The sequence below is a fragment of the Pelodiscus sinensis genome, chromosome 3, assembly GCF_052426305.1.
Source record: "Pelodiscus sinensis isolate ZL-2025 chromosome 3, ASM5242630v1, whole genome shotgun sequence".
NCBI lineage: Eukaryota > Metazoa > Chordata > Testudines > Trionychidae > Pelodiscus > Pelodiscus sinensis.
The window spans coordinates 555,709-580,913 of NC_143054.1; the positions used below are offsets into that span (position 1 = coordinate 555,709).

General features: G+C 65.9%; 2 protein-coding genes across 2 annotated transcripts in view; both read right to left on the bottom strand.

The window, feature by feature from the left end:
• Positions 1-25,205, bottom strand: part of IFT172 (intraflagellar transport 172) — a 178,238-nt gene that overhangs the window by 50,858 nt on the left and 102,175 nt on the right. Inside the window, exons 28-37 of the mRNA XM_089776934.1 lie at positions 23,650-23,785; positions 23,452-23,568; positions 22,992-23,134; positions 20,286-20,379; positions 20,103-20,167; positions 19,810-19,990; positions 16,261-16,370; positions 15,955-16,084; positions 15,502-15,600; positions 3,504-3,613 (exon numbers count right to left, since the gene is read on the bottom strand). Of these exons, the coding sequence (XP_089633060.1) occupies positions 3,504-3,613; positions 15,502-15,600; positions 15,955-16,084; positions 16,261-16,370; positions 19,810-19,990; positions 20,103-20,167; positions 20,286-20,379; positions 22,992-23,134; positions 23,452-23,568; positions 23,650-23,785 (1,185 nt within the window). The remainder of the gene's footprint in view (positions 1-3,503; positions 3,614-15,501; positions 15,601-15,954; positions 16,085-16,260; positions 16,371-19,809; positions 19,991-20,102; positions 20,168-20,285; positions 20,380-22,991; positions 23,135-23,451; positions 23,569-23,649; positions 23,786-25,205) is intronic.
• On the bottom strand, positions 6,672-15,495 carry LOC149524592 (uncharacterized). Its single transcript, XM_089776935.1, has 2 exons — positions 7,853-15,495; positions 6,672-7,261 (listed from the first exon to the last, which is right to left on the bottom strand). The coding sequence occupies exon 1, from the start codon at positions 15,012-15,014 to the stop codon at positions 13,791-13,793; it is 1,224 nt and encodes a 407-aa protein (XP_089633061.1). The 5' UTR covers positions 15,015-15,495; the 3' UTR covers positions 6,672-7,261; positions 7,853-13,790.

Sequence of the window (25,205 nt, forward strand, 5' to 3'; positions counted from 1 at the left end):
TTTGCGGGGGCGGAGGGGAATTTGCGGGGGGCAGGCAGGGCGGAGGTAAATTTGCGGGGGCGGAGGGGAATTTGCGGGGGGCAGGCAGGGCAGAGGAGAATTTGCGGGGGCAGAGGGGAATTTGCGGGGGGCAGGCAGGGCGGAGGGGAATTTGCGGGGGGCAGGCAGGGCGGAGGGGAATTTGCGGGGGCGGAGGGGAATTTGCGGGGGGCAGGCAGGGCGGAGGGGAATTTGCGGGGGCGGAGGGGAATTTGCGGGGGCGGAGGGGAATTTGCGGGGGGCAGGCAGGGCGGAGGGGAATTTGCGGGGGCGGAGGGGAATTTGCAGGGGGCGGGGGGCAGGTAGGACGGAGGAGAATTTGTAGGGGGCGGAGGGGAATTTGCAGGAGGCGGGGGGCAGGCAGGATGGAGGGGAATTTGCAGGGGCGGGAGGCAGGTAGGACGGAGGGGAATTTGCAGGGGGCGGAGGGGTATTTGCAGGGGGCGGGGGGCAGGTAGGACGGAGGGGAATTTGCAGGGGGCGGAGGGGAATTTGCAGGGGGTGGGGGGCAGGCAGGACAGAGGGAAATTTGCAGGGGCGGGAGGCAGGCAGGACGGAGGGGAATTTGCGGGGGCGGAGGGGAATTTGCGGGGGGCAGGCAGGGCGGAGGGGAATTTGCGGGGGCGGAGGGGAATTTGCGGGGGGCAGGCAGGGCGGAGGGGAATTTGCGGGGGCGGAGGAGAATTTGCGGGGGGCAGGCAGGGCGGAGGGGAATTTGCGGGGGCGGAGGAGAATTTCCGGGGGGCAGGCGGGGCGGAGGGGAATTTGCGGGGGCGGAGGGGAATTTGCGGGGGGCAGGCGGGGCGGAGGGGAATTTGCGGGGGCGGAGGGGAATTTGCAGGGGGCAGGCGGGGCGGAGGGGAATTTGCGGGGGGCAGGCAGGGCGGAGGGGAATTTGCGGGGGCGGAGGGGAATTTGCGGGGGGGGGGGCAGGTAGGACAGAGGAGAATTTGCAGGGGGCGGAGGGGAATTTGCAGGGGGCGGGGGGCAGGCAGGATGGAGGGGAATTTGCAGGGGGCGGGAGGCAGGCAGGACGGAGGGGAATTTGCAGGGGGCGGAGGGGAATTTGCAGGGGGTGGGGGGCAGGCAGGACAGAGGAGAATTTGCAGGGGGCGGGGGGCAGGCAGGACGGAGGGGAATTTGCGGGGGCGGAGGGGAATTTGCGGGGGGCAGGCAGGGCGGAGGGGAATTTGCGGGGGGCAGGCAGGGCGGAGGGGAATTTGCGGGGGCGTAGGGGAATTTGCGGGGGCGGAGGGGAATTTGCGGGGGGCAGGCAGGGCGGAGGGGAATTTGCGGGGGCGGAGGGGAATTTGCGGGGGGCAGGCAGGGCGGAGGGGAATTTGCGGGGGCGGAGGAGAATTTGCGGGGGGCAGGCAGGGCGGAGGGGAATTTGCGGGGGTGGAGGAGAATTTGCGGGGGGCAGGCGGGGCGGAGGGGAATTTGCGGGGGCGGAGGGGAATTTGCGGGGGGCAGGCGGGGCGGAGGGGAATTTGCGGGGGCGGAGGGGAATTTGCAGGGGGCAGGCGGGGCGGAGGGGAATTTGCGGGGGGCAGGCCGGGCGGAGGGGAATTTGCGGGGGCGGAGGGGAATTTGCGGGGGGCGGGGGGCAGGTAGGACAGAGGAGAATTTGCAGGGGGCGGAGGGGAATTTGCAGGGGGCGGAGGGCAGGCAGGATAGAGGGGAATTTGCAGGGGGCGGGAGGCAGGCAGGACGGAGGGGAATTTGCAGGGGGCGGAGGGGAATTTGCAGGGGGTGGGGGGCAGGCAGGACAGAGGAGAATTTGCAGGGGGCGGGGGGCAGGCAGGACGGAGGGGAATTTGCGGGGGCGGAGGGGAATTTGCGGGGGGCAGGCAGGGCGGAGGGGAATTTGCGGGGGCAGAGGGGAATTTGCGGGGGGCAGGCAGGGCGGAGGGGAATTTGCGGGGGCGGAGGGGAATTTGCGGGGGGCAGGCGGGGCGGAGGGGAATTGGCGGGGGCGGAGGGGAATTGGCGGGGGGCAGGCGGGGCGGAGGGGAATTTGCGGGGGCGGAGGGGAATTTGCGGGGGGCAGGCGGGGCGGAGGGGAATTTGCGGGGGCGGAGGGGAATTTGCAGGGGGCAGGCGGGGCGGAGGGGAATTTGCGGGGGGCAGGCCGGGCGGAGGGGAATTTGCGGGGGCGGAGGGGAATTTGCGGGGGGCGGGGGGCAGGTAGGACAGAGGAGAATTTGCAGGGGGCGGAGGGGAATTTGCGGGGGGCGGGGGGCAGGCAGGACAGAGGAGAATTTGCAGGGGGCGGGAGGCAGGCAGGACGGAGGGGAATTTGCAGGGGGCGGAGGGGAATTTGCAGGGGGTGGGGGGCAGGCAGGACAGAGGAGAATTTGCAGGGGGCGGGGGGCAGGCAGGACGGAGGGGAATTTGCGGGGGCGGAGGGGAATTTGCGGGGGGCAGGCAGGGCGGAGGGGAATTTGCGGGGGGCAGGCAGGGCGGAGGGGAATTTGCGGGGGCGGAGGGGAATTTGCGGGGGCGGAGGGGAATTTGCGGGGGGCAGGCAGGGCGGAGGGGAATTTGCGGGGGCGGAGGGGAATTTGCGGGGGGCAGGCGGGGCGGAGGGGAATTGGCGGGGGCGGAGGGGAATTGGCGGGGGGCAGGCGGGGCGGAGGGGAATTTGCGGGGGCGGAGGGGAATTTGCGGGGGGCAGGCGGGGCGGAGGGGAATTGGCGGGGGCGGAGGGGAATTGGCGGGGGCGGAGGGGAATTTGCGGGGGACAGGCGGGGCGGAGGGGAATTGGCGGGGGCGGAGGGGAATTGGCGGGGGCGGAGGGGAATTGGCGGGGGGCAGGCGGGGCGGAGGGGAATTGGCGGGGGCGGAGGGGAATTGGCGGGGGCGGAGGGGAATTGGCGGGGGGCAGGCGGGGCGGAGGGGAATTGGCGGGGGCGGAGGGGAATTGGCGGGGGGCAGGCGGGGCGGAGGGGAATTTGCGGGGGCGGAGGGGAATTTGCGGGGGGCAGGCGGGGCGGAGGGGAATTGGCGGGGGCGGAGGGGAATTGGCGGGGGCGGAGGGGAATTTGCGGGGACAGGCGGGGCGGAGGGGAATTGGCGGGGGCGGAGGGGAATTGGCGGGGGCGGAGGGGAATTGGCGGGGGGCAGGCGGGGCGGAGGGGAATTGGCGGGGGCGGAGGGGAATTGGCGGGGGCGGAGGGGAATTGGCGGGGGGCAGGCGGGGCGGAGGGGAATTGGCGGGGGCGGAGGGGAATTTGCGGGGGACAGGCGGGGCGGAGGGGAATTTGCGGGGGCGGAGGGGAATTTGCGGGGGCGGAGGGGAATTTGCGGGGGGCAGGCAGGGCGGAGGGGAATTTGCGGGGGGCAGGCGGGGCGGAGGGGAATTGGCGGGGGCGGAGGGGAATTGGCGGGGGCGGAGGGGAATTTGCGGGGGGCAGGCGGGGCGGAGGGGAATTTGCGGGCGGGGGAGGAGGCCGAAGGGTTACTTGGGGTCCAGCTCCTTGGCTACACGTTTCGCCTTGTTCCATTCCTCGCCCGCAATGAAGGCATCGATGGCTTCTCGGATGAGGTCCAGGTTGAGGTAGAGCTCGGCTGCCTGCAGGAGGGGAGAGTCACGCACGGCACATGAACCCTGGGGATGTTCAATCGCTTCCTTCCCTGCCCTGGAACCACTGAGAAATTCAGAAGGTACAGGGATATGTGTGGGGGAGACATGAGCACCGGCTCCTCCCTCCCTCGCTCCCTGACCCGCCCCCCGCACACCCCAGCTCCTCCCTCCCTGCCCTGCCCCCCCACACACACCCCGGCTCCTCCCTCCCTCCCTGCCCCCCCACACACCCCGGCTCCTCCCTCCCTCCCTGCCCCCCCCACACACCCCGCTCCTCCCTCCCTCCCTGCCCCCCCCACACACCCCGCTCCTCCCTCCCTCCCTGCCCCCCCCACACACCCCAGCTCCTCCCTCCCTCCCTACGCCCTGGCTCCTCCCTCCCTCCCTCTCTGCCCCGCTCCCCGCACACCCCAGCTCCTCCCTCCCTGCCCTGCCCCCCCCACACACCCCGGCTCCTCCCTCCCTCCCTGCCCCCCCCCCCACACCCCGGCTCCTCCCTCCCTGCCCTGCCCCCCTCCCCCACACCCCGGCTCCTCCCTCCCTCCCTACGCCCTGGCTCCTCCCTCCCTCCCTCTCTGCCCCGCTTCCCCGCACACCCCGGCTCCTCCCTCCCTGCCTGCCCCGCCCCCTGGCTCCTCCCTCCCACCCTGACCTGCCCCCCACACACTCCAGCTCCTCCCTCCCTCCCTGCCCCACGCCCTGGCTCCTCCCTCCCTCCCTCTCTGCCCTGCTTCCCCGCACAACCCGGCTCCTTCCTCCCACCCTGCCCCGCCCCCTGGCTCCTCCCTCCCACCCTGACCCGCCCCCCCGCACACCCCGGCTCCTCCCTCCCTGCCTGCCCCGCCCCCTGGCTCCTCCCTCCGACCCTGACCTGCCCCCCACACACTCCGGCTCCTCCCTCCCTCCTTGCACCAGCCCCCCGCACATCTTGGCTCCTCTGTCCCTCCCTCCCTTCCCTGCCTCAGCTCCCCGCACACCCCAGCTCCTCCCTCCTTCCCTGCACCGACCCCCCGCACATCCCAGCTCCTCCCTCCTTCCCTGCACCGGCCCCCCGCACATCCCAGCTCCTCCCTCCTTCCCTGCACCGGCCCCCCGCACATCCCAGCTCCTCCCTCCCTCCCTGCACCGACCCCCCGCACATCCCAGCTCCTCCCTCCCTCCCTGCACCGGCCCCCCGCACATCCCAGCTCCTCCCTCCCTCCCTGCACCGACCCCCCGCACATCCCAGCTCCTCCCTCCCTCCCTGCACCGACCCCCCGCACATCCCAGCTCCTCCCTCCCTCCCTGCACCGACCCCCAGCTCCTCCCTCCCTTCCTGCACCCCCCCCGCACATCCCAGCTCCTCCCTCCTTCCCTGCACCAGCCTCCCGCACACCACGGCTCCTCCCTCCCTCCCTGCACCGGCCCCCCGCACATCCCAGCTCCTCCCTCCTTCCCTGCACCAGCCTCCCGCACGCCACGGCTCCTCCCTCCCTCCCTGCACCGGCCCCCCACACACCACGGCTCCTCCCTCCCTCCCTGCACCGGCCCCCCGCACATCCCAGCTCCTCCCTCCTTCCCTGCACCGGCCCCCCACACACCACGGCTCCTCCCTCCCTCCCTGTCCTCCTTGCACTGGCTCCCCGTACATCCCAGCACCTGCCTGTCCCCCACCTCATGCTGCTGCCACAGACGCAGAGGCAGCAGGGCAGGTAAGGGAGGGGCTGCGTGTACCGCTGGGCACTGCTGAAGTATGCTGCACACCATAGGAATGGCCTGGCTGGGTCAGAGGGATGCTACATGTAGCCCAGTGGCCTGTCTGCTGACAGGTCACGGCCACACATCTCAGGGGGAGTCAGTTTTGCAGCGTTTGCAAATGTTGCCACCTTACTGGTGACTATCTATGAACACGATGAACAGCCTGTGCGGGGAGGGCCACGCTGAAGGGCAGGGAGCTCGGAGGGACTCCCACGGTGAACACGGAATAGCTACACTTCAGTAAGGCGCTGGACACGGTCTCACATGACGTTCTTCTCAATAAACTAGGCAAATACAACTTAGATGAGGTGACTGGAAGGTGGGTGCAGAACTGGCTGGATAACCGTACTCAGAGATAAACTTAAAAACAACAAATGGTCCGGCAGCACTTTAAAGACCAACAAAACATGTTGATGGAATTGTGAGCTCTCATGGGCACGGCCCAATTCTTCAGAGAGTCGTTATTAACGGTTCACAACCCTGCTGGAAAGGTATAACGAGTGGGGTTCTGCAGGGCTCTGTTCAATATCTGCATCAGTGATTTAGATGATGGCAGAGAGAGGACGATTATTAGGTTTGCAGATGATCCCAAGCTGGGAGGGGTGGCGAGTGCTTTGGAGGAGAGGGTCAGAATTCAAAATGATCTGGACAAAGTGGAGAAATGGGCTGAGTAAACAGGATGAAATTCAATAAGGACAAAAGCAAAGTGCTCCCCTTAGGGAGAAACACACATAACATGGGAAGCGACTGCCTAGGAAGGAGGACTGCAGCAAGGGACCTGGGGGGTCAGAGTGGAGCACAAGCTAAATGTGAGTCAACAGTGTGACACTGCTGCAAAAAACCCAAAACCAAAGCCTGACTCTGGGCTGCATGAAGAGGAGCGCTGAGAGCCAGACACGAGGAGTCGTTCTCCCGCTCTACTCTGCGCTGGTCAGGCCTCAGCTGGAGTCTTGCATCCAGCTCTGGGCGCCACATTTCAGGACAGATGTGGAGAAATTGGAGAGGGGCCAGAGATGAGCAACACAAACGATGAAAGGTCGCGAGAACATGAGCCATGAGGGAAGGCTGAAGGAACTGGGCTTGTTTAGTCTGGAAAGGAGAAGACTTGAGAGGGGACAAGAGAGCGGTTTTCAAGTATCTAAAAGGGTGTCACAAGGAGGAGGGGAGAAAATTGTTCCCCATGGCCCCTGAGGACAGGACAAGCAGCAATGGGCTTAAATCGCAGCAAGGGAGGTTCAGGTTGGACGTTAGGAAAAATTCCTACCTGTCAGGGCGGTGAAACACTGGAATAAGTTGCCTGGGGAGGTTGTGGAATCCCCATCCCTGGGGATATTTCAGAGCAGGTTGGACAGACCTGTCGGGTTAGATGGTGCTTGGTCCTGCCGTGAGGGCAGGGGACTGGACTTGACCTCTCGAGGTTCTTTCCAGTTCTAGGGATCACAGAATCATAAGAACCCAGGGCTGGCAGAGCCCTCAGGAGGCTGAGTCCAGCCCCCTGCCCAAGGCAGGACCAATCCCAACTCAATCAACCCAGCCAGGGCTTGGTCAAGCTGGGACTTAAAACCCTCTAGGGATGGAGATTCCACCAGCTCCCCAGGGAACCCAGCCCAGCGCTTCCCCACCCTCCTAGGGAAATCGTCTTTCCTAATCTCCAACCTAGACCTCCGCACTGTAACTTGAGCCCATTGCTCCTTGTTCTGCCACCTGCCCCGCTGAGAACAGCCTCTCTGGACCCCCTGCCGGGAGCTGAAGTTCAGGGGGGTCTGGGAGTCTATTTGGCAATGCCGTTGTGCCAGGGCTGTGGAGAGCAGTGCACTCCCACGTGCTGCCATGAGTCACTTCTGTGGAGATGCCTCCACTTACCTCTCTGCATTCTGAACATGGCCTGGTTCTTGCTGCCTCATAGACTCATAGACTCATAGACTTTAAGGTCAGAAGGGACCATTATGATCATCTAGTCTGACCCCCTGCACAGTGCAGGCCACAGAATCTCGCCCACCCCTCTTAGAATAATCCTCTCACCTATGTCTCAGATATTGAAGCCTTCCAATACTTTGAAGGCCCCAACATGCAGAGAGTCCTTCAGCTGTGATCTGTGCCCAATGCTACAGAGGAAGGCGAAAAACCTCCAGGGCCTCTGCCAATCTACCCTGGAGGAAAATTCCTTCCTGACCCCAAATATGGCGATCAGCTAAACCCTGAGCATGTGGGCAAGACTCACCAGCCAGACACCCAGAAAGTTCCCTATAGCAACTCCTATCATCCCTCCATTGACCTATTTCCAACTGGAAATGAATGGTCAATTAGTTACCAAGATCATGTTATTTCATCCAACCATCCCCTTATAGAATCAGAACTGGAAGAGACCTCAGAAGGTCGTCAAGTCCAGCCCTCCGCTCTAGGCAGGACCAATCCCATCTAAATCAACCCGGCCAGGGCTTTGTCAAGCCGAGACTTAAACACCTCTAGGGATGGAGACTCCACTACTGCCCTTTGGCTCCTGCTTCTCGTCAGCTCCTGACTCAGGATAGACCCTTCTCTCCTGGCCCTCTGGCGAGAGGCCTTTCCTAAGCACACCCTGCTGGCTGACCACCCAGCATTTCACAGCCTCCCCTTCCGGCCCCAGCGAGCACAGAGACCTCACAGCCTCCAGCTCTCTCCCCCGCTGCTGGGCACAGCTCTAGCCTCCAGGGCGTCCAGACCTAGCTGCTGTGTAAAGTTGTTTCCATGCGTCAGCAGTCCGTAGCCACCACAGGCGTCCTGCGCCCGCCCAGCTCTGTGCTGCGAGCATGCCTGAAAAGCAAAGGAGCGCCCCGAACTGGCAGGTGGGAGATGGGCTGCAACAAGCACTTCTGCTCCCGGCCCCTTTAGCTGGAGGCGGGGCAGGAAGTCAGGATGCACAGCCCTGGCAGGTGTCCCATGGCTCCTGACTCTCCATGTCCCCTACGTCCACCTTAGGGCCAGCCTGAATTCAGCTCGCTTCAGCTGCCCGCCCTGGGATCCCATCTGCCCTTTTGCTGCCAGCCTGAGGAGCCCAGGCTTGTTTCCCAGGGAGGTGCTCGCAGGCTGCCTGACCCGAGCTACCTGGCTGTGTGGACACGGGGAAGGCAGTGGATGTGATCTACCTTGACTTTAGCACAATATTCCTGCCAGCCAGTTAAGGGAGTGTGGATTGGATAAATGGACTGGAAGGTGGGCAGAAAGCTGGCTAGACAGTTGGTATTAAGTAGCGTGTCCCAAGGGTCGGTTCCAGGGACGGTTTTGTTCAATATCTTTATTAATGACCTGGCTGAGGGGATGGATTGCACCCTCAGCAAGTTTGCAGATGACACTAAGCTGGGGGGAGAGGTAGATACGCTGGAGGGCAGGCACAGGGTCCAGAGGGACCTAGACAGATTGGAGGATTGGGCCACAAGAAATCTGATGAGGTTTCACAAGCAGAGTCCTGCCCTTGGGACGGAAGAATCCCAAGCATTGCTACAGGCTGGGACCGACTGGCTAAGCAGCAGTCAAGGACCTGGGGTTCCAGTGGATGAGAAGTTGGAGATGAGTCACCAGGGCGCCCTTGTAGCCAAGAAGGCTAAGGGCATATTGGGCTGCATTAGGAGAAGCCCTGCCAGATCCGGAGAAGAACAAGTTACTCATCTTGTACAGTAAGGGTGGTTCTTTGAGATGTGTGTCCTTGTGGGTGCTTCACTCTAGGTGTTGGTGTGTCCTCCAGCAGGGCCTGACTGTGCCGCGCATGCCTCTTGCCACTGCGTCCTTTAGCTGCATGCATGGGGTGCCCTCAATTCCTTCTCTACTGAAGAATTGTAGATGCAGACTCCAAAGCAGAGGGGAGGAGGGTGGATAGCGGAGCGCCCGCTGGGACTTGCATCTCACAGAACTGCCCGTACTGCACAAGGTAACTCAGTCTCCGAGTGGTGTCCCTGTGGGGGCTCCACCCCAGTGAAGGTAAAGCAGTGGCCGCTGCAGGCAGCATTAGGCTTTGGAGTCCAGTCTGAGATGTAGGGAGGACAGCTAGGCCCACTGGTCCATGTTGTAAGATGTATGCCGGGAGGGCCAAGCTGCTTCTAGACAAATGTCCATGAGGGGAATTATTAAGAAAGGCTGTTGAGGTGGCCATCACACGAGTGGAGTGGGCTGTACTCCTTGTGGGAGGTGCTGGGAGTTGAGGTCATAGCAAGAACGGATGCGCTGAGAGGAGACTGCCACTCCCCTTGAGTGGTCGGCAATGGAGACAATGCCCATTGGTAGTACAGAAAGGCTTTGTCCGGTCCAGAGCGGTGCCCGCTGGACAGCTAACATGTGACGTGATGCTTCTCTGAGCAAGATGTGCAGTTTAGAGAAAAAGGTAGGTAAAAGAACGGTTACTTACCTGGAACTGTTGTTCTTCGAGATGTGTTGCTCATGTCCATGCGAATTAGGTGTGTGCACCATGTGCACCGCGTCTTCCGGAGCGTTTTCCCTAGCGGTACCCGTAGTGCCGGCAGGGCGCCCCCTGGAGTGGTGCCGCCATGGCGGGGCATAAGTACCCCTGCCGGCGCTGCCCCACCTCAGTTCCTTCTTGCCGGATGCTCCGATGAAGGGGAGATAGGGTGGGAGTCGAAAGGACATGAGCAACACATCTCGAAGAACAAAAGTTACAGGTAAGTAACCGTTCTTTTCTTCTTCGAGTGGTTGCTCATGTCCATTCGAAGTAGGTGACTTCCAAGCCAACCCCACGTACGAAGGAGGGGTCGGAGCAGTCAGACCACAAGAGTCATGGGAACGGTGAACAAACCCAACAACTTTATTCAAACAAGTAAACACAGAGAGGCAAGTGCCAAGAACAGTGATAACCCAACATAGTTACACTACAGTATTGAGGGCTGCAGAGCCCACCCCTGCGTCCTCCCTGGCCTCTTGTGCTAGCGCATAGTGCGCCATAAATGTATGGAGCGACGACCATGTGGCCTCCCTGCAAATCTCTGTAATAGGTATCTGAGCCCCGAATGCTACCGAGGACGCCTGCGCCCTGGTAGAGTGTGCTGTAACCCCAGGTGGAGTCTTACCAGCCAGTACATAACATTCCCTGATACATTCTGCGACCCAGTTTGACAAGCTCTGTGTCGAAATAGGTAACCCTTTCACCCTGTCCCCAAAAGCAATGAACAACTGCTGGGATTTGCGAAAGGGTTTGGTCCTATCAATGTAGAACGCCAGTGCCCACTTAGCGTCCAGGGAATGGAGCACCCGCTCCTTGGAGGAGGCGTGGGGCTTCGGGAAGAAGACCGGGAGATAAATTTCCTGAGACAAATGGAACGGTGACACCACCTTAGGGAGCAAAGCTGGGTGAGGGCAGAGCCTCACATTACTATTTGAAAATACAAGGTAGGGCAGATCTATAGCCAACTGTTATGAGCCAACAGTTATGAGCCAACAGTGTGATGCAGTGTGATGCTGTTGCAAAAAAAGCAAATATTATTCTAGGTTGTATCAACAGGTGTGTTGTAAGCAAAACTCATGAAGTCATTCTGCCGCTCTACTCTGCACTAGTTAGGCCTCAGCTGGAGTACTGTGTCCAGTTCTGGGCGCCACATTTCAAGAAAGATGTGGAGAAATTGGAAAGGGTACAGAGAAGAGCGACAAGAATGATTAAAGGTTTAGAGAACAGGACCTATGAAGCCAGGCTTCATGAACTGGGCTTGTTTAGTTTGGAAAAAAGAAGATTAAGGGGGGACATGATAGCGGTTTTCAAATATCTAAAAGGGTGTCACAAGGAGGAAGGAGAAAATTTGTTCCTCTTGGTTTCTGAGGACAGGACAAGGAGTAATGGGCTTAAAGTGCAGCAGGGGAGGTTTAGATTGGACATTAGGAAAAAATTCCTAACTGTCAGGGTGGTCAAATATTGGAATAAATTGCCAAGGGAGGTGGTGGAATCTCCCTCTCTGGAGATATTTAAGAACAGGTTAGATAGACATCTGTCAGGGATGGTGTAGACGGAGCTTGATCCTGCCTTGAGGGCGGGGGGCTGGACTCGATGACCTCTCAAGGTCCCTTCCAGTCCTATTATTCTATGATTCTATAGTCAACGCCCTCAGTTCGGAGACCCTGCGAGCCGACGGGATGGCCACGATGAAAGCAACCTTCCACGAGAGGTGCTTCAGGGAACACGTAGCCAACGGCTCAAAAGGGGACGACATAAGCCTGCATTGAGGTCCCAGGCAGGAAGCGGGGCCCTCACTGAGGGGTAGAGTTTTTCCAAACCGGTCAGGAATCTTTTAACCACTGGGTCAGAGAAGAAAGAAACTCCTGCCGCACCCACATGGAAGGCGGAGAGAGATGCCACATGGACTTTAATAGAAGAAAGAGAGAGACCACTAGACCAAAGATCAAAAAGATAGTCCAAAATAGTCGGGACCGGGGCAGAGGACGGGTGCACTCCTCTTCGGGACGCCCAAGACGAGAAGTGCCGCAACTTGGCAGTGTACGACCGTCTGGTAGAGGGCTTCCTACTACTGAGGAGTACCATCTGAACCTCTTGGGAACATTCCCTTTCCGGTTGGTTCAGCCATGGATAAACCAGGCCGTTAAGTGGAGAGACCTGAGATTTGGGTGAACCATGGTCCCCCCCGTCTCAGGGTTGAGTTAGAAGGTCCCGGACTGGAGGGAGTGCTATAGGGTCCTCGGTGAGCATGTCCACCATGATGGGAAACCAGAACTGTCTGGGCCACCTGAGGGCTATAAGGATGATTGTGGACCGAAAGGCCCTTGCCCTGGTCAACACCCTGGAAATTAGAGGGAACGGGGGAAAGGCATAAAGAATGCCCTCTGGCCACATGGCCCTTAGGGCATCCCCCGAGGAGTATTTCCCCAGGGCCAGCAGGGATCAGTAGTTCCGACACTTCGTATTGTGTGCCGAGGCAAACAGGTCTAGGAGGGGATAACCCCACCTGCGGAAAACCTGAGGCAGGACAGAGTCCTTGAGCGACCACTCGTGGGCTCCGAAGGATCTGCTCAGAGTGTCTGCTAGCAGATTCTTGCACCCCGGGAGGTACTGCACCTGCGGCGTAATGTTGTGTTTCAAACACAGGTGCCAAAGGAGCAGAGCCTCTCGGCAGAGGGGAGGTGACCGAGCTCCCCCCTGCTTGTTGAGGTAGAAAACAGCCGCTGTATTGTCTAAAAGAACCAGGATCGAGCGGTGAGAAAGCCTTCGCAGAAAAGCTTCGCAGGCTCTTCTCACCACTCGCAGTTCCCGGACGTTTATGTGGAGGGTCCGTTCTGCAGAGGACCTGAGACCTGTGTTGCCCCAGGTGTGCTCCCCAACCCAGGTCGGAGGCATCTGTGACCAGTGTAAGGGAGGGGGGAGGGGCGTTGAAAGGAACCCCACTGCACACCACAGCTTCCTGGGTCCACCACTGCAGGGAGGTTAGGACCTCTGGGGGCACTGTCAGGATCGAGTCCCAAAGACCCCGGGACTGACTGAAGGCCTTCGCCAACCAAGCCTGCAGAGGTCTCATCCTCATTCTGGCATGGCGTACCGTGTATGTGCACGCAGCCACGTGACCCAGGAGCCTCGAGCAGACCCGAGGGGTCGTGATAGGGGACCGGGTTAACCCAGAAATCAGCTCCACTATGGAGAGGAACCTGCTCCTGAGGAGGAAAGCTTTTGCTACCCTTGCATGAAGGAGGGCACCCACGAATTCGAGATTCTGAGAGGGGGTCAGGGACGACTTTTCCTCGTTCAGCATGAGCCCGAGCTTTAGGAAGAGGGCCTTTGTGAGTGACACATGAGCCTTCACCTGCTCGTAGGAGCGGTCTCAGATTAGCCAATCGGCGAGGTACGGGAAGACGTGCACCCCTTGTTTGCGGAGAAATGCCGCAACGACTGCCATGCACTTGGTGAACACTCTGGGTGCCACTGACAGGCCAAAAGGGAGCACCGGAAACTGAAAATGGTGCTGGCCAACAGGAAACCTGAGAAACCTCCTGTGGCTAGTGCTGATCGCCACGTGGAAGTACGCGTCCTTGAGATCGAGAGTTGCGTACCAGTCTCCTAACTAGCACTGGAATGACCCATTCTGAATTTGTGTTTTATGACCGCCTTGTTCAGATCTCTGAGGTCCAAGATGGGACGGACTCCTCCTTTTGGTTTGGGGACAACAACCTATCGGGAATAGAATCCGCGTCCCCACAGGTGTGGGGGAACCTCCTCTATTGCTCCCTTTGCGAGGAGCACGTGTTCGAGAGGGGTGTCCCTGAAGTGGGATGGGGAAGGGGGGTTGGAAGGCGGCCGGCCCAAGAAAGGGGTGGTATAGCCTCCATTTACTATTGTTAATACCCAGGCGTCTGTTGTGATTAGTGCCCAAGCACGGGCAAAGTGGGATAGCCTGGCCCCAAACGGGGGCCAGGGTAGGAGACTGGTGCGCAACCCTCTAACAGCGCGTCAAAATTGAGGCTTGGCCTGATGGGAAGGGCCGTGGGGGCCTCCCCGCTGGCTGTCTGCCCTGGGGCGACGACGGCGACTCCTAGCGCCCTGAGGGTGCACAACCGCCCCGGAACCTCCACCGGCGGCCCAGGAGCGGCGCCTCCAGTAATCCCCACGGGGGACCTGGGGCTGTGCCCTCCCGTTGCCTATAGCGCAGCTGGCGACGCTGAGGGGCAGGCCTGGTACCGGACACGGCGCCGGGGGAGCCGCTGCACAACTCAAGCTCGGTGCCGCGTGGCCCGGTGTTGCATCTGTCGACTGAGGCACCGGCAAGGTCCACGTGGTCGGTGCCGGTGCTTGCGACAGTGCGGAGACGGACGCCGGTCCCAGGGGGCTAGATGCCTGAGAAGACAGCAGTGCTGCCGTGGACACCACATGGCTGTAAGAATACGGTACCGGTGCCACCAAACGAGGAGGTGGGAGGGAACTCAGCGCCACCAAGGGTCGGGCATGGCCCGAAGTTGAGCGAGATTGGCGATCCGGCGCTGAAAGTTGCGACACTGCCGAAGCAATCGGTACTGGACCCACATGGGCCGGTCCCGACGCACAGAGTGCCCGAGCATGCTGACCATGGTCATGCAGAGACGAAGCCATAGCCAACTCGGCCTCTGGCGAGGGCGACCTCGACCCTTCCGGCTCAACTGACGACGGAGGGGAGGTGGTGAGGCTAATAAGGTCCTGTGCTGCCTCAAACGTGTCCGGCGTGGACGGGCGGTGCGGGGGCAGGTTCCCCGGGCTATCGAGATCTCCGTGCCGACTGTGGCTCGCCGCAGCCGATGTGCGCACCGGTGAACCGTCCCCGCGGTACCCGACCAACGTGGTCTTTTTCGAGGGGGATCTTCCACGGGACTTCTTCACCCTCTTGGACGCCGGGGAATGAGACCGGTGCCGGGATCTCGACGCGGACACCCGGTGCCGACGAGGAATATCGTGTGTAGATGCCGGCGCGCTGCGCACCGTAGGATGATCCGGTGGCACCGGCTGTAGCACCGTCTCCATGAGGGGAAGATTTAGGCAGGAAACTCTCTCCCTTCCCGTGCACGGCTTAAAAGACTTGCAGCTCTTACAGGCAACTGCGAGATGGCCCTCACCCAGACACTTCAGACAACTGTCGTGAGGGTCGCCTCTGGGCATGAATTTCCCGCAGGCAGCGCACGCCTTAAAGCCTTGAGGCCCTGGCATTCCTCACCCCCGAGAGGGGAGAGAAAACAAAAAACCGAACTATCTAACTAAGAGAGACAGAGATGCTCCAACGACCGTCACGGGCGGCAAGAAGGAACTGAGGTGGGGCAGCGCCGGCAGGGGTACTTATGCCCTGCCATGGCGGCGCCACTCCAGGGGGCGCCCTGCCGGCGCTACGGGTACCGCTAGGGAAAACGCTCCGGAAGACGCGGTGCGCTCACCTACTTCGAATGGACATGAGCAACCACTCAGAGAAGAAAGGAGCCAACTGCACAGCAAAGGGAGAGTGGCAGCAGCCAACCTGCCTGCTCCAGCCTCTGATCACGCGTGTGAGGGACTGAGGGGCAGCGCAGGCGGCATGGAAGCCCAGCAGGGCCGCTGAGCGACACCCTCTGTCTCCGGTGCCCTGGGCACGCTCCCTACGTGCAACTCCAGGCCAGCTCAAGTAACCTTTCGGAGGGCCCCTTCACCCAGCAGCCGTCCCTACCGCACTCTGCTTCTTCATGGCCACCAGCTGGGGTCCCACCACTCTGGCCACCTCCACACTCCGGGGCGGGCCCAAGAACTTAATGGCCAGCTCAGCAGCCTGCAGGAGAAAAGGCAGCAGTGGTGGAAGTGGGGGGGGGGCTGTCTGGGAGCTCTGATATGGGAAGAAGGGCCCCTCTGAGATGGGCGGCAGGAGCCAGTCCCAAGACTGGGGGGAGGGACACGTCCAGGCCCAAGGCTGGGGGTCCAGGCCCTGCCAGGGAGAGAGCTGGGCCCCGGCCTTGGACTGGGGGGCCTGTCAGAGCCCAACCCAGGCCTGGCCCCAGAGGGTGGTGCCTGCAGCTCATCTCTCCGGGCTCGGTCACCCTGAGGCCCTAGAGACACTTGGGGCTTGGGCAGGGCCTCTCTGCGGTGGGGGAGCCCCTGGGGAGCAGAAGGGGGGGCCAGGCCTTACCTTCAGCCAGCTCTTCTCCACCAGCAGGCTGTTACTGGGATCCTGGACCTTCAGGTAGCAGTCCACAGCCCTGGCGTATTCCCCAGCCTGCTCCCAGTGCCGGGCCTGCTCCAGCACGCCCTCCACGCCCCTGCAGGCCCAAGGCAGCGCGAGTCAGTGCTGAGCCGGCCCGGCTGGGAGACAGACGCTTCCTGCAACGGGCCCATCTGGTGGGTCGCCTGCCTCCAGCCCAGGGAAAGGGGGCAGGGACTCGGCCAAGTGGCTCTGGATGTCCCTGCACAGCTCAGCTGAACAGTCTGGGCCCACCTGGTCCCTTTCTTGGCAGCCTCCCTGTCGAACTCCTCCTGCAGGGCCTCCAGGCGGCCGGGGACGTACTCCTTGCAGGTCCGCAGGGCGTCGCTCCACATGCCAGCCTCCTGCACCGCACACAGACACAGCAGGCAGGGCTTGGCGCCGCCCCCTGGACTTCCAGGCTCTGGCGGGCCGATCCAGGCACCCCCAAGAGCTCCCGATCCATCCCCCACAGCCACACCTGGGGGGCACCCGCAGCCCCCGTCCCACCCCCTCCACCGGCAGCCACACCTGGGGGGGCACCCGCAGCCCCCGTCCCACCCCCTCCACCGGCAGCCACACCTGGGGGGGCACCCGCAGCCCCCGTCCAACCCCCACCCCCGGCAGCCACACCTGGGGGGGCACCCGCAGCCCCCGTCCAACCCCCATCCCCGGCAGTCACACCTGGGGGGGCACCCGCAGCCCCCGTCCTACCCCCACCCCCGGCAGCCACACCTGGGGGGGCACCCGCAGCCCCCGTCCTACCCCCACCCCCGGCAGCCACACCTGGGGGGGCACCCGCAGCCCCCGTCCTACCCCCACCCCCGGCAGTCACACCTGGGGGGGGCACCCGCAGCCCCCGTCCAACCCCCACCCCCGGCAGCCACACCTGGGGGGGCACCCGCAGCCCCCGTCCAACCCCCACCCCCGGCAGCCACACCTGGGGGGGCACCCGCAGCCCCCGTCCAACCCCCACCCCCGGCAGTCACACCTGGGGGGGCACCCGCAGCCCCCGTCCAACCCCCACCCCCGGCAGCCACACCTGGGGGGGCACCCGCAGCCCCCGTCCAACCCCCACCCCCGGCAGCCACACCTGGGGGGGCACCCGCAGCCCCCGTCCAACCCCCATCCCCGGCAGTCACACCTGGGGGGGCACCCGCAGCCCCCGTCCTACCCCCACCCCCGGCAGCCACACCTGGGGGGGCACCCGCAGCCCCCGTCCTACCCCCACCCCCGGCAGCCACACCTGGGGGGGCACCCGCAGCCCCCGTCCTACCCCCACCCCCGGCAGTCACACCTGGGGGGGGCACCCGCAGCCCCCGTCCTACCCCCACCCCCGGCAGCCACACCTGGGGGGGCACCCGCAGCCCCCGTCCAACCCCCACCCCCGGCAGCCACACCTGGGGGGGCACCCGCAGCCCCCGTCCTACCCCCACCCCCGGCAGCCACACCTGGGGGGGCACCCGCAGCCCCCGTCCTACCCCCACCCCCGGCAGCCACACCTGGGGGGGCACCCGCAGCCCCCGTCCTACCCCCACCCCCGGCAGTCACACCTGGGGGGGGCACCCGCAGCCCCCGTCCTACCCCCACCCCCGGCAGCCACACCTGGGGGGGCACCCGCAGCCCCCGTCCTACCCCCACCCCCGGCAGTCACACCTGGGGGGGCACCCGCAGCCCCCGTCCAACCCCCATCCCCGGCAGCCACACCTGGGGGGGGCACCCGCAGCCCCCGTCCTACCCCCACCCCCGGCAGCCACACCTGGGGGGGCACCCGCAGCCCCCGTCCTACCCCCACCCCCGGCAGCCACACCTGGGGGGGCACCCGCAGCCCCCGTCCTACCCCCACCCCCGGCAGTCACACCTGGGGGGGGCACCCGCAGCCCCCGTCCTACCCCCACCCCCGGCAGCCACACCTGGGGGGGCACCCGCAGCCCCCGTCCAACCCCCACCCCCGGCAGCCACACCTGGGGGGGCACCCGCAGCCCCCGTCCTACCCCCACCCCCGGCAGCCACACCTGGGGGGGCACCCGCAGCCCCCGTCCTACCCCCACCCCCGGCAGTCACACCTGGGGGGGGCACCCGCAGCCCCCGTCCTACCCCCACCCCCGGCAGCCACACCTGGGGGGGCACCCGCAGCCCCCGTCCAACCCCCACCCCCGGCAGCCACACCTGGGGGGGCACCCGCAGCCCCCGTCCAACCCCCACCCCCGGCAGTCACACCTGGGGGGGCACCCGCAGCCCCCATCCAACCCCCACCCCCGGCAGCCACACCTGGGGGGGCACCCGCAGCCCCCGTCCAACCCCCACCCCCGGCAGCCACACCTGGGGGGGGCACCCGCAGCCCCCGTCCTACCCCCACCCCCGGCAGCCACACCTGGGGGGGCACCCGCAGCCCCCGTCCAACCCCCACCCCCGGCAGCCACACCTGGGGGGGCACCCGCAGCCCCCGTCCAACCCCCACCCCCGGCAGCCACACCTGGGGGGGCACCCGCAGCCCCCGTCCTACCCCCACCCCCGGCAGCCACACCTGGGGGGGCACCCGCAGCCCCCGTCCTACCCCCTCCACCGGCAGCCACACCTGGGGGGGGCACCCGCAGCCCCCGTCCTACCCCCACCCCCGGCAGCCACACCTGGGGGGGCACCCGCAGCCCCCGTCCTACCCCCACCCCCGGCAGTCACACCTGGGGGGGCACCCGCAGCCCCCGTCCTACCCCCACCCCCGGCAGTCACACCTGGGGGGGCACCCGCAGCCCCCGTCCTACCCCCACCACCGGCAGCCACACCTGGGGGGGCACCCGCAGCCCCCGTCCTACCCCCACCCCCGGCAGCCACACCTGGGGGGGCACCCGCAGCCCCCGTCCTACCCCCACCCCCGGCAGCCAGACCTGGGGGGGCACCCGCAGCCCCCGTCCTACCCCCACCCCCGGCAGCCACACCTGGGGGGGCACCCGCAGCCCCCGTCCTACCCCCACCCCCGGCAGCCACACCTGGGGGGGCACCCGCAGCCCCCATCCTACCCCCATCCCCGGCAGCCACACCTGGGGGGGGCACCCGCAGCCCCCGTCCTACCCCCTCCACCGGCAGCCACACCTGGGGGGGCACCCGCAGCCCCCGTCCAACCCCCACCCCCGGCAGCCACACCTGGGGGGGCACCCGCAGCCCCCGTCCAACCCCCACCCCCGGCAGCCACACCTGGGGGGGCACCCGCAGCCCCCGTCCTACCCCCACCCCCGGCAGCCACACCTGGGGGGGCACCCGCAGCCCCCGTCCAACCCCCACCCCCGGCAGCCACACCTGGGGGGGCACCCGCAGCCCCCGTCCTACCCCCACCCCCGGCAGCCACACCTGGGGGGGCACCTGCAGCCCCCATCCAACCCCCACCCCCGGCAGTCACACCTGGGGGGGCACCCGCAGCCCCCGTCCTACCCCCACCCCCGGCAGCCACACCTGGGGGGGCACCCGCAGCCCCCATCCAACCCCCACCCCCGGCAGCCACACCTGGGGGGGCACCTGCAGCCCCCGTCCAACCCCCACCCCCGGCAGCCACACCTGGGGGGGCACCCGCAGCCCCCGTCCTACCCCCACCCCCGGCAGCCACACCTGGGGGGGCACCCGCAGTCCCCGTCCAACCCTCCCCAGTACCCCACAGCCACGCCCGGGTTCTGGGTATCAGGCTCAGGCACTGAGCTCTTGAGGGGACAAGGGGGTCTCAGCCCATGGAGGGGTCTCTCCCCAGACAACGAGCTCCGTGGGAGGGAACCGGACACTGAGCTATGGCGGGCGACGGCCACCGGCTGCACCCACCTTGTAATATTTCACGGCCAGCTCTGGCCGCTGGGCCCGCAGGAGAAAGGCCTCGGCTTTCTGGAATTCTTTCTGCTCGAAGGCAAAGCGAGCCTGCCCCACGAGCACGTCGGCCACGCTGTCCGGGTCGTGGGCCTCGGCCACGCGCTGGGCAGCATCCCAGTTCTGGTTGTGGACAAACCTGGGGAGCCAATGCCACATGCAAGCCTGGGCCAGCGGATGGGGGGCGGGGGAGAGGCGGGGGCCAGGCAGGGGAGCACGGCCCCGGGATTGCCCCTGCTGCGGGCACTCACATTAGCACTGCTTCCTTGGGCTTCCCAGCTTTAACGAACTCCGCTTCCGCCTCTTCAAACTTGCCCTAGGACAGAGAGCGGGCTGCTTAGGCACCGCTGTGGGCCCGGGCTTCCCCCGAGCTGCCCCAGGGGCTCCGGCTGCGGCCTGGCGCAGCCCCAGCGGCCACAGGGCCCCGGCCATACCTCATCCTCCAGGAACATGGCGTACTTGAGGTGGATCTCGGGCGTCTTCTGCTTCAGCGACAGCCGGGCCAGTTCAAAGGCAAAGTCGAAGACGCTGTGACCAGAGGAAAGGGTCAGGTCCTGGCCGTGTCCCCGCGTGGAGCAGAGCCCGGCCGTGTCCCCGCGTGGAGCAGAGCCCGGCCACGTCCCCGCGTGGAGCGGAGCCCGGCCTTGTCCCCCGTGTGGAGCAGAGCCCGGCCATGTCCCCGCGTGGAGCGGAGCCCGGCCTTGTCCCCCGTGTGGAGCAGAGCCCGGCCATGTCCCCGCGTGGAGCGGAGCCCGGCCTTGTCCCCCGTGTGGAGCAAAGCCCGGCCGTGTCCCCGCGTGGAGCAGAGCCCGGCCGTGTCCCCGCGTGGAGCAGAGCCCGGCCACGTCCCCGCGTGGAGCAGAGCCCGGCCACGTCCCCGCGTGGAGCAGAGCCCGGCCACGTCCCCGCGTGGAGCAGAGCCCGGCCATGTCCCCGCGTGGAGCAGAACCCGGCCCTGTCCCCGCGTGGAGCAGAGCCCGGCCCTGTCCCCGCGTGGAGCAGAGCCCGGCCCTGTCCCCGCGTGGAGCAGAGCCCGGCCCTGTCCCCGCGTGGAGCAGAGCCCGGCCGTGTCCCCGCGTGGAGCAGAGCCCGGCCGTGTCCCCGCGTGGAGCAGAGCCCGGCCACGTCCCCGCGTGGAGCAGAGCCCGGCCACGTCCCCGCGTGGAGCAGAGCCTGGCCGTGTCCCCGCGTGGAGCAGAGCCTGGCCGTGTCCCCGCGTGGAGCAGAGCCCGGCCGTGTCCCCGCGTGGAGCAGAGCCCGGCCATGTCCCCGCGTGGAGCGGAGCCCGGCCTTGTCCCCCGTGTGGAGCAAAGCCCGGCCGTGTCCCCGCGTGGAGCGGAGCCCGGCCACGTCCCCGCGTGGAGCAGAGCCCGGCCATGTCCCCGCGTGGAGCGGAGCCCGGCCTTGTCCCCCGTGTGGAGCAAAGCCCGGCCGTGTCCCCGCGTGGAGCGGAGCCCGGCCACGTCCCCGCGTGGAGCAAAGCCCGGCCGTGTCCCCGCGTGGAGCGGAGCCCGGCCACGTCCCCGCGTGGAGCAGAGCCCGGCCGTGTCCCCGCGTGGAGCAAAGCCCGGCCGTGTCCCCGCGTGGAGCAAAGCCCGGCCGTGTCCCCGCGTGGAGCAGAGCCCGGCCGTGTCCCCGCGTGGAGCAGAGCCCGGCCCTGTCCCCGCGTGGAGCAGAGCCCGGCCGTGTCCCCGCGTGGAGCAGAGCCCGGCCACGTCCCCGCGTGGAGCAGAGCCCGGCCACGTCCCCGCGTGGAGCAGAGCCCGGCCACGTCCCCGCGTGGAGCAGAGCCCGGCCACGTCCCCGCGTGGAGCAGAGCCCGGCCACGTCCCCGCGTGGAGCAGAGCCCGGCCATTTCCCCGCGTGGAGCAGAGCCCGGCTGCGCGCCCCCCCGCGTGGAGCAGAGCCCGGCCGTGTCCCCGCGTGGAGCAGAGCCCGGCCGTGTTCCCGCGTGGAGCAGAGCCCGGCCCTGTCCCCGCGTGGAGCAGAGCCCGGCCGTGTCCCCGCGTGGAGCAGAGCCCGGCCGTGTCCCCGCGTGGAGCAGAGCCCGGCCCTGTCCCCGCGTGGAGCAGAGCCCGGCCCTGTCCCCGCGTGGAGCAGAGCCCGGCCCTGTCCCCGCGTGGAGCAGAGCCCGGCCCTGTCCCCGCGTGGAGCAGAGCCCGGCCCTGTCCCCGCGTGGAGCAGAGCCCGGCCACGTCCCCGCGTGGAGCAGAGCCCGGCCATGTCCCCGCGTGGAGCAGAGCCCGGCCACGTCCCCGCGTGGAGCAGAGCCCGGCCATGTCCCCGCGTGGAGCAGAGCCCGGCCATGTCCCCGCGTGGAGCAGAGCCCGGCTGCGCGCCCCCCCGCGTGGAGCAGAGCCCGGCCACGTCCCCGCGTGGAGCAGAGCCCGGCCATGTCCCCGCGTGGAGCAGAGCCCGGCCATGTCCCCGCGTGGAGCAGAGCCAGGCTGCGCGCCCCCCCGCGTGGAGCAGAGCCCGGCCATGTCCCCGCGTGGAGCAGAGCCCAGCCATGTCCCCGCGTGGAGCAGAGCCCGGCCACGTCCCCGCGTGGAGCAGAGCCTGGCCACGTCCCCGCATGGAGCAGAGCCCGGCCATGTCCCCGCGTGGAGCAGAGCCCGGCCATGACCCCGCGTGGAGCAGAGCCCGGCCACGTCCCCGCGTGGAGCAGAGCCCGGCCACGTCCCCGCGTGGAGCAGAGCCCGGCCACGTCCCCGCGTGGAGCAGAGCCCGGCCATGTCCCCGCGTGGAGCAGAGCCCGGCCACGTCCCCGCGTGGAGCAGAGCCCCGCCGTGTCCCACGGGAGGAAAGGGGAGGGCAGGGCAGGGACTGGCCCGCAGAACCCGGCAGCGTATGGGGAGCACTCAGCAAGGGGGTGGCCATGGCGAGAGGGCAGGTGCTGCGGTTGCAACAGGAGATGGCCCCAGCGGGTGTCAGCCTGTGGTGCTGCAGGTGACTTGGCCCATGATCCCCCCCTTGGAGGGGGACGCTCTGCACAGCCGGACAGGCCAGGAAAAGCTCCTTGCCAGCCCCCCGGGCATGGGCAGCGCTGCACTTGATCGCCGTGGGACGCAGAGGGAGCCGCCGGCTGGGCACGAGGGGCGCTCCGCAGCCTGGCGTTGCTCCTCGCCCAGCTCACTCACCCGCTGTCTGCCGCTTGGTCAATGGCCATTTCCAGGAGCCCAAACTTGTTGAGGAGTTTCACGGCCGCTTCCCCTCCCAGGCTCTTTGCCCACAGATAGGCCACATGCTTGTAGGAATTGGCCCCCCCGTGGGCCTTGGCTACCTGTCCAAAGCAAACAGAGCTGAAGGAGCAGCCGAATCCTCCCGGGGCTCCTTGGCTCCGCAACGCAGCCTGCTGCGGAGTCCCCTCGCCACGTAGAGCCTCCTCGTGGGGGGAGGGCGGGGCCTCCTCAGCGCCGCTCAGCCCAGAGGGCGGAGACGTGAACCCCGCCGTGCAGTGCTGCACCCTGGCCCACGCGCCTCCTTCACCCCACACTGGGCGTACGCAGGCTCGGAGCAGTGCATGCTGGGACTAGCAGCGCCGTGAGTCCTGGGACCCACCGATCCATGGCCTGCGCTCACTGCCCCAGAGCTAGTTACCCTGTACGCTTCCTCCCACATGCCATTCACTCTGTACATGTTCACGGTGGCCTTCCAGTCCTTGGCCTCCAGGTAGTGGTACTCAGCCTCCTGCCAGCGGCGCTCTGTCTCCAGCTCCTGAAACGGGAGGTCGTGGTAAGAACGAGCCAGGAGCCCTGCCCCGGGCGGCCGAGCTGCGCCCATTGACAAAGCTTTTACCTTGCCCAGGTGCAGGTGTGTGTCACTCAGCAGGTCCCTGTGGTATTTTGCTACCAGGCGAATCATCTCATCGTACATCTTACACTTCTTGTACATGGTGATGGCCAGGTCAGGCTCCTCCACGGTGACATAGAGCCTGAGAACACAAGCATGGAAACGCTGCGACCATCCCTGGGCCAGGCCTAGACACGGGCGCAGCCTGTACCACGGGTGGGCCAGCCCTAGACACACGTGCAGCCTGTACCACCGGTGGGTCAGCCCTAGACACAGGCGCAGCCTGTACCACCGGTGGGCCAGTCCTAGACACGGGCACAGCCTGTACCACCGGTGGGCCAGTCCTAGACACGGGCACAGCCTGTACCACCGGTGGGCCAGCCCTAGACACGGGCACAGCCTGTACCACGGGTAGGCCAGCCCTAGACACAGGCGCAGCCTGCACCACCGGTGGGCCAGCCCTAGACACAGGCGCAGCCTGTACCACCGGTGGGCCAGCCCTAGACACGGGCACAGCCTGTACCACCGGCGGGCCAGTCCTAGACACGGGCGCAGCCTGTACCACCGGTGGGCCAGGCCTAGACACGGGCACAGCCTGTACCACCGGTGGGTCAGGCCTAGACACGGGGGCAGCCTCTACCACCGGTGGGTCAGGCCTAGACACGGGCACAGCCTGTACCACCGGTGGGTCAGGCCTAGACACGGGCACAGCCTGTACCACCGGTGGGTCAGGCCTAGACACGGGCACAGCCTGTACCACCGGTGGGCCAAGCCTAGACACGGGCGCAGCCTGTACCACCGGCGGGCCAGTCCTAGACACGGGCACAGCCTGTACCACCGGTGGGCCAGGCCTAGACACGGGGGCAGCCTCTACCACCGGTGGGCCAGGCCTAGACACGGGCGCAGCCTGTACCACCGGTGGGCCAGGCCCAGGACACGGGCGCAGCCTGTACCACCGGTGGGCCAGGCCTAGACACGGGCGCAGCCTGTACCACCGGTGGGCCAGGCCTAGACACGGGCGCAGCCTGTACCACCGGTGGGCCAGTCCTAGACACGGGCGCAGCCTGTACCACCGGTGGGCCAGTCCTAGACACGGGCGCAGCCTGTACCACCGGTGGGCCAGGCCCAGGACACAGGCGCAGCATGTACCACCGGTGGGCCAGGCCCAGGACACAGGCGCAGCATGTACCACCGCTAGGCCAGACCCAGGACACAGGCGCAGCCTGTACCACCGCTAGGCCAGACCCAGGACACAGGCGCAGCCTGTACCACCCAGCGGGCCAGGCCCAGGACACAGTTGGCCAGGGCTAGAGAGATATGTGAGACGGCCCAAGGGCCCTCCATTCTGGATGCAGTGACATGTGACTTCCAGGTGTTTCTCAGGGGCGGTCCTAGACTAGCTGCCGGTAATTGGCGCCCCGGTGAAGCATGCAATCGGCGCCCCACCTCCAAACCCCTCAACGATATTGCGCCACCGTTCGGCGCCCCATTTAACGTGGCGCCCTGGGCGACCGCCTAGTTCGCCTGTATGGATGGGCCGCCCCGGTGTGTCTAGTCCCCTC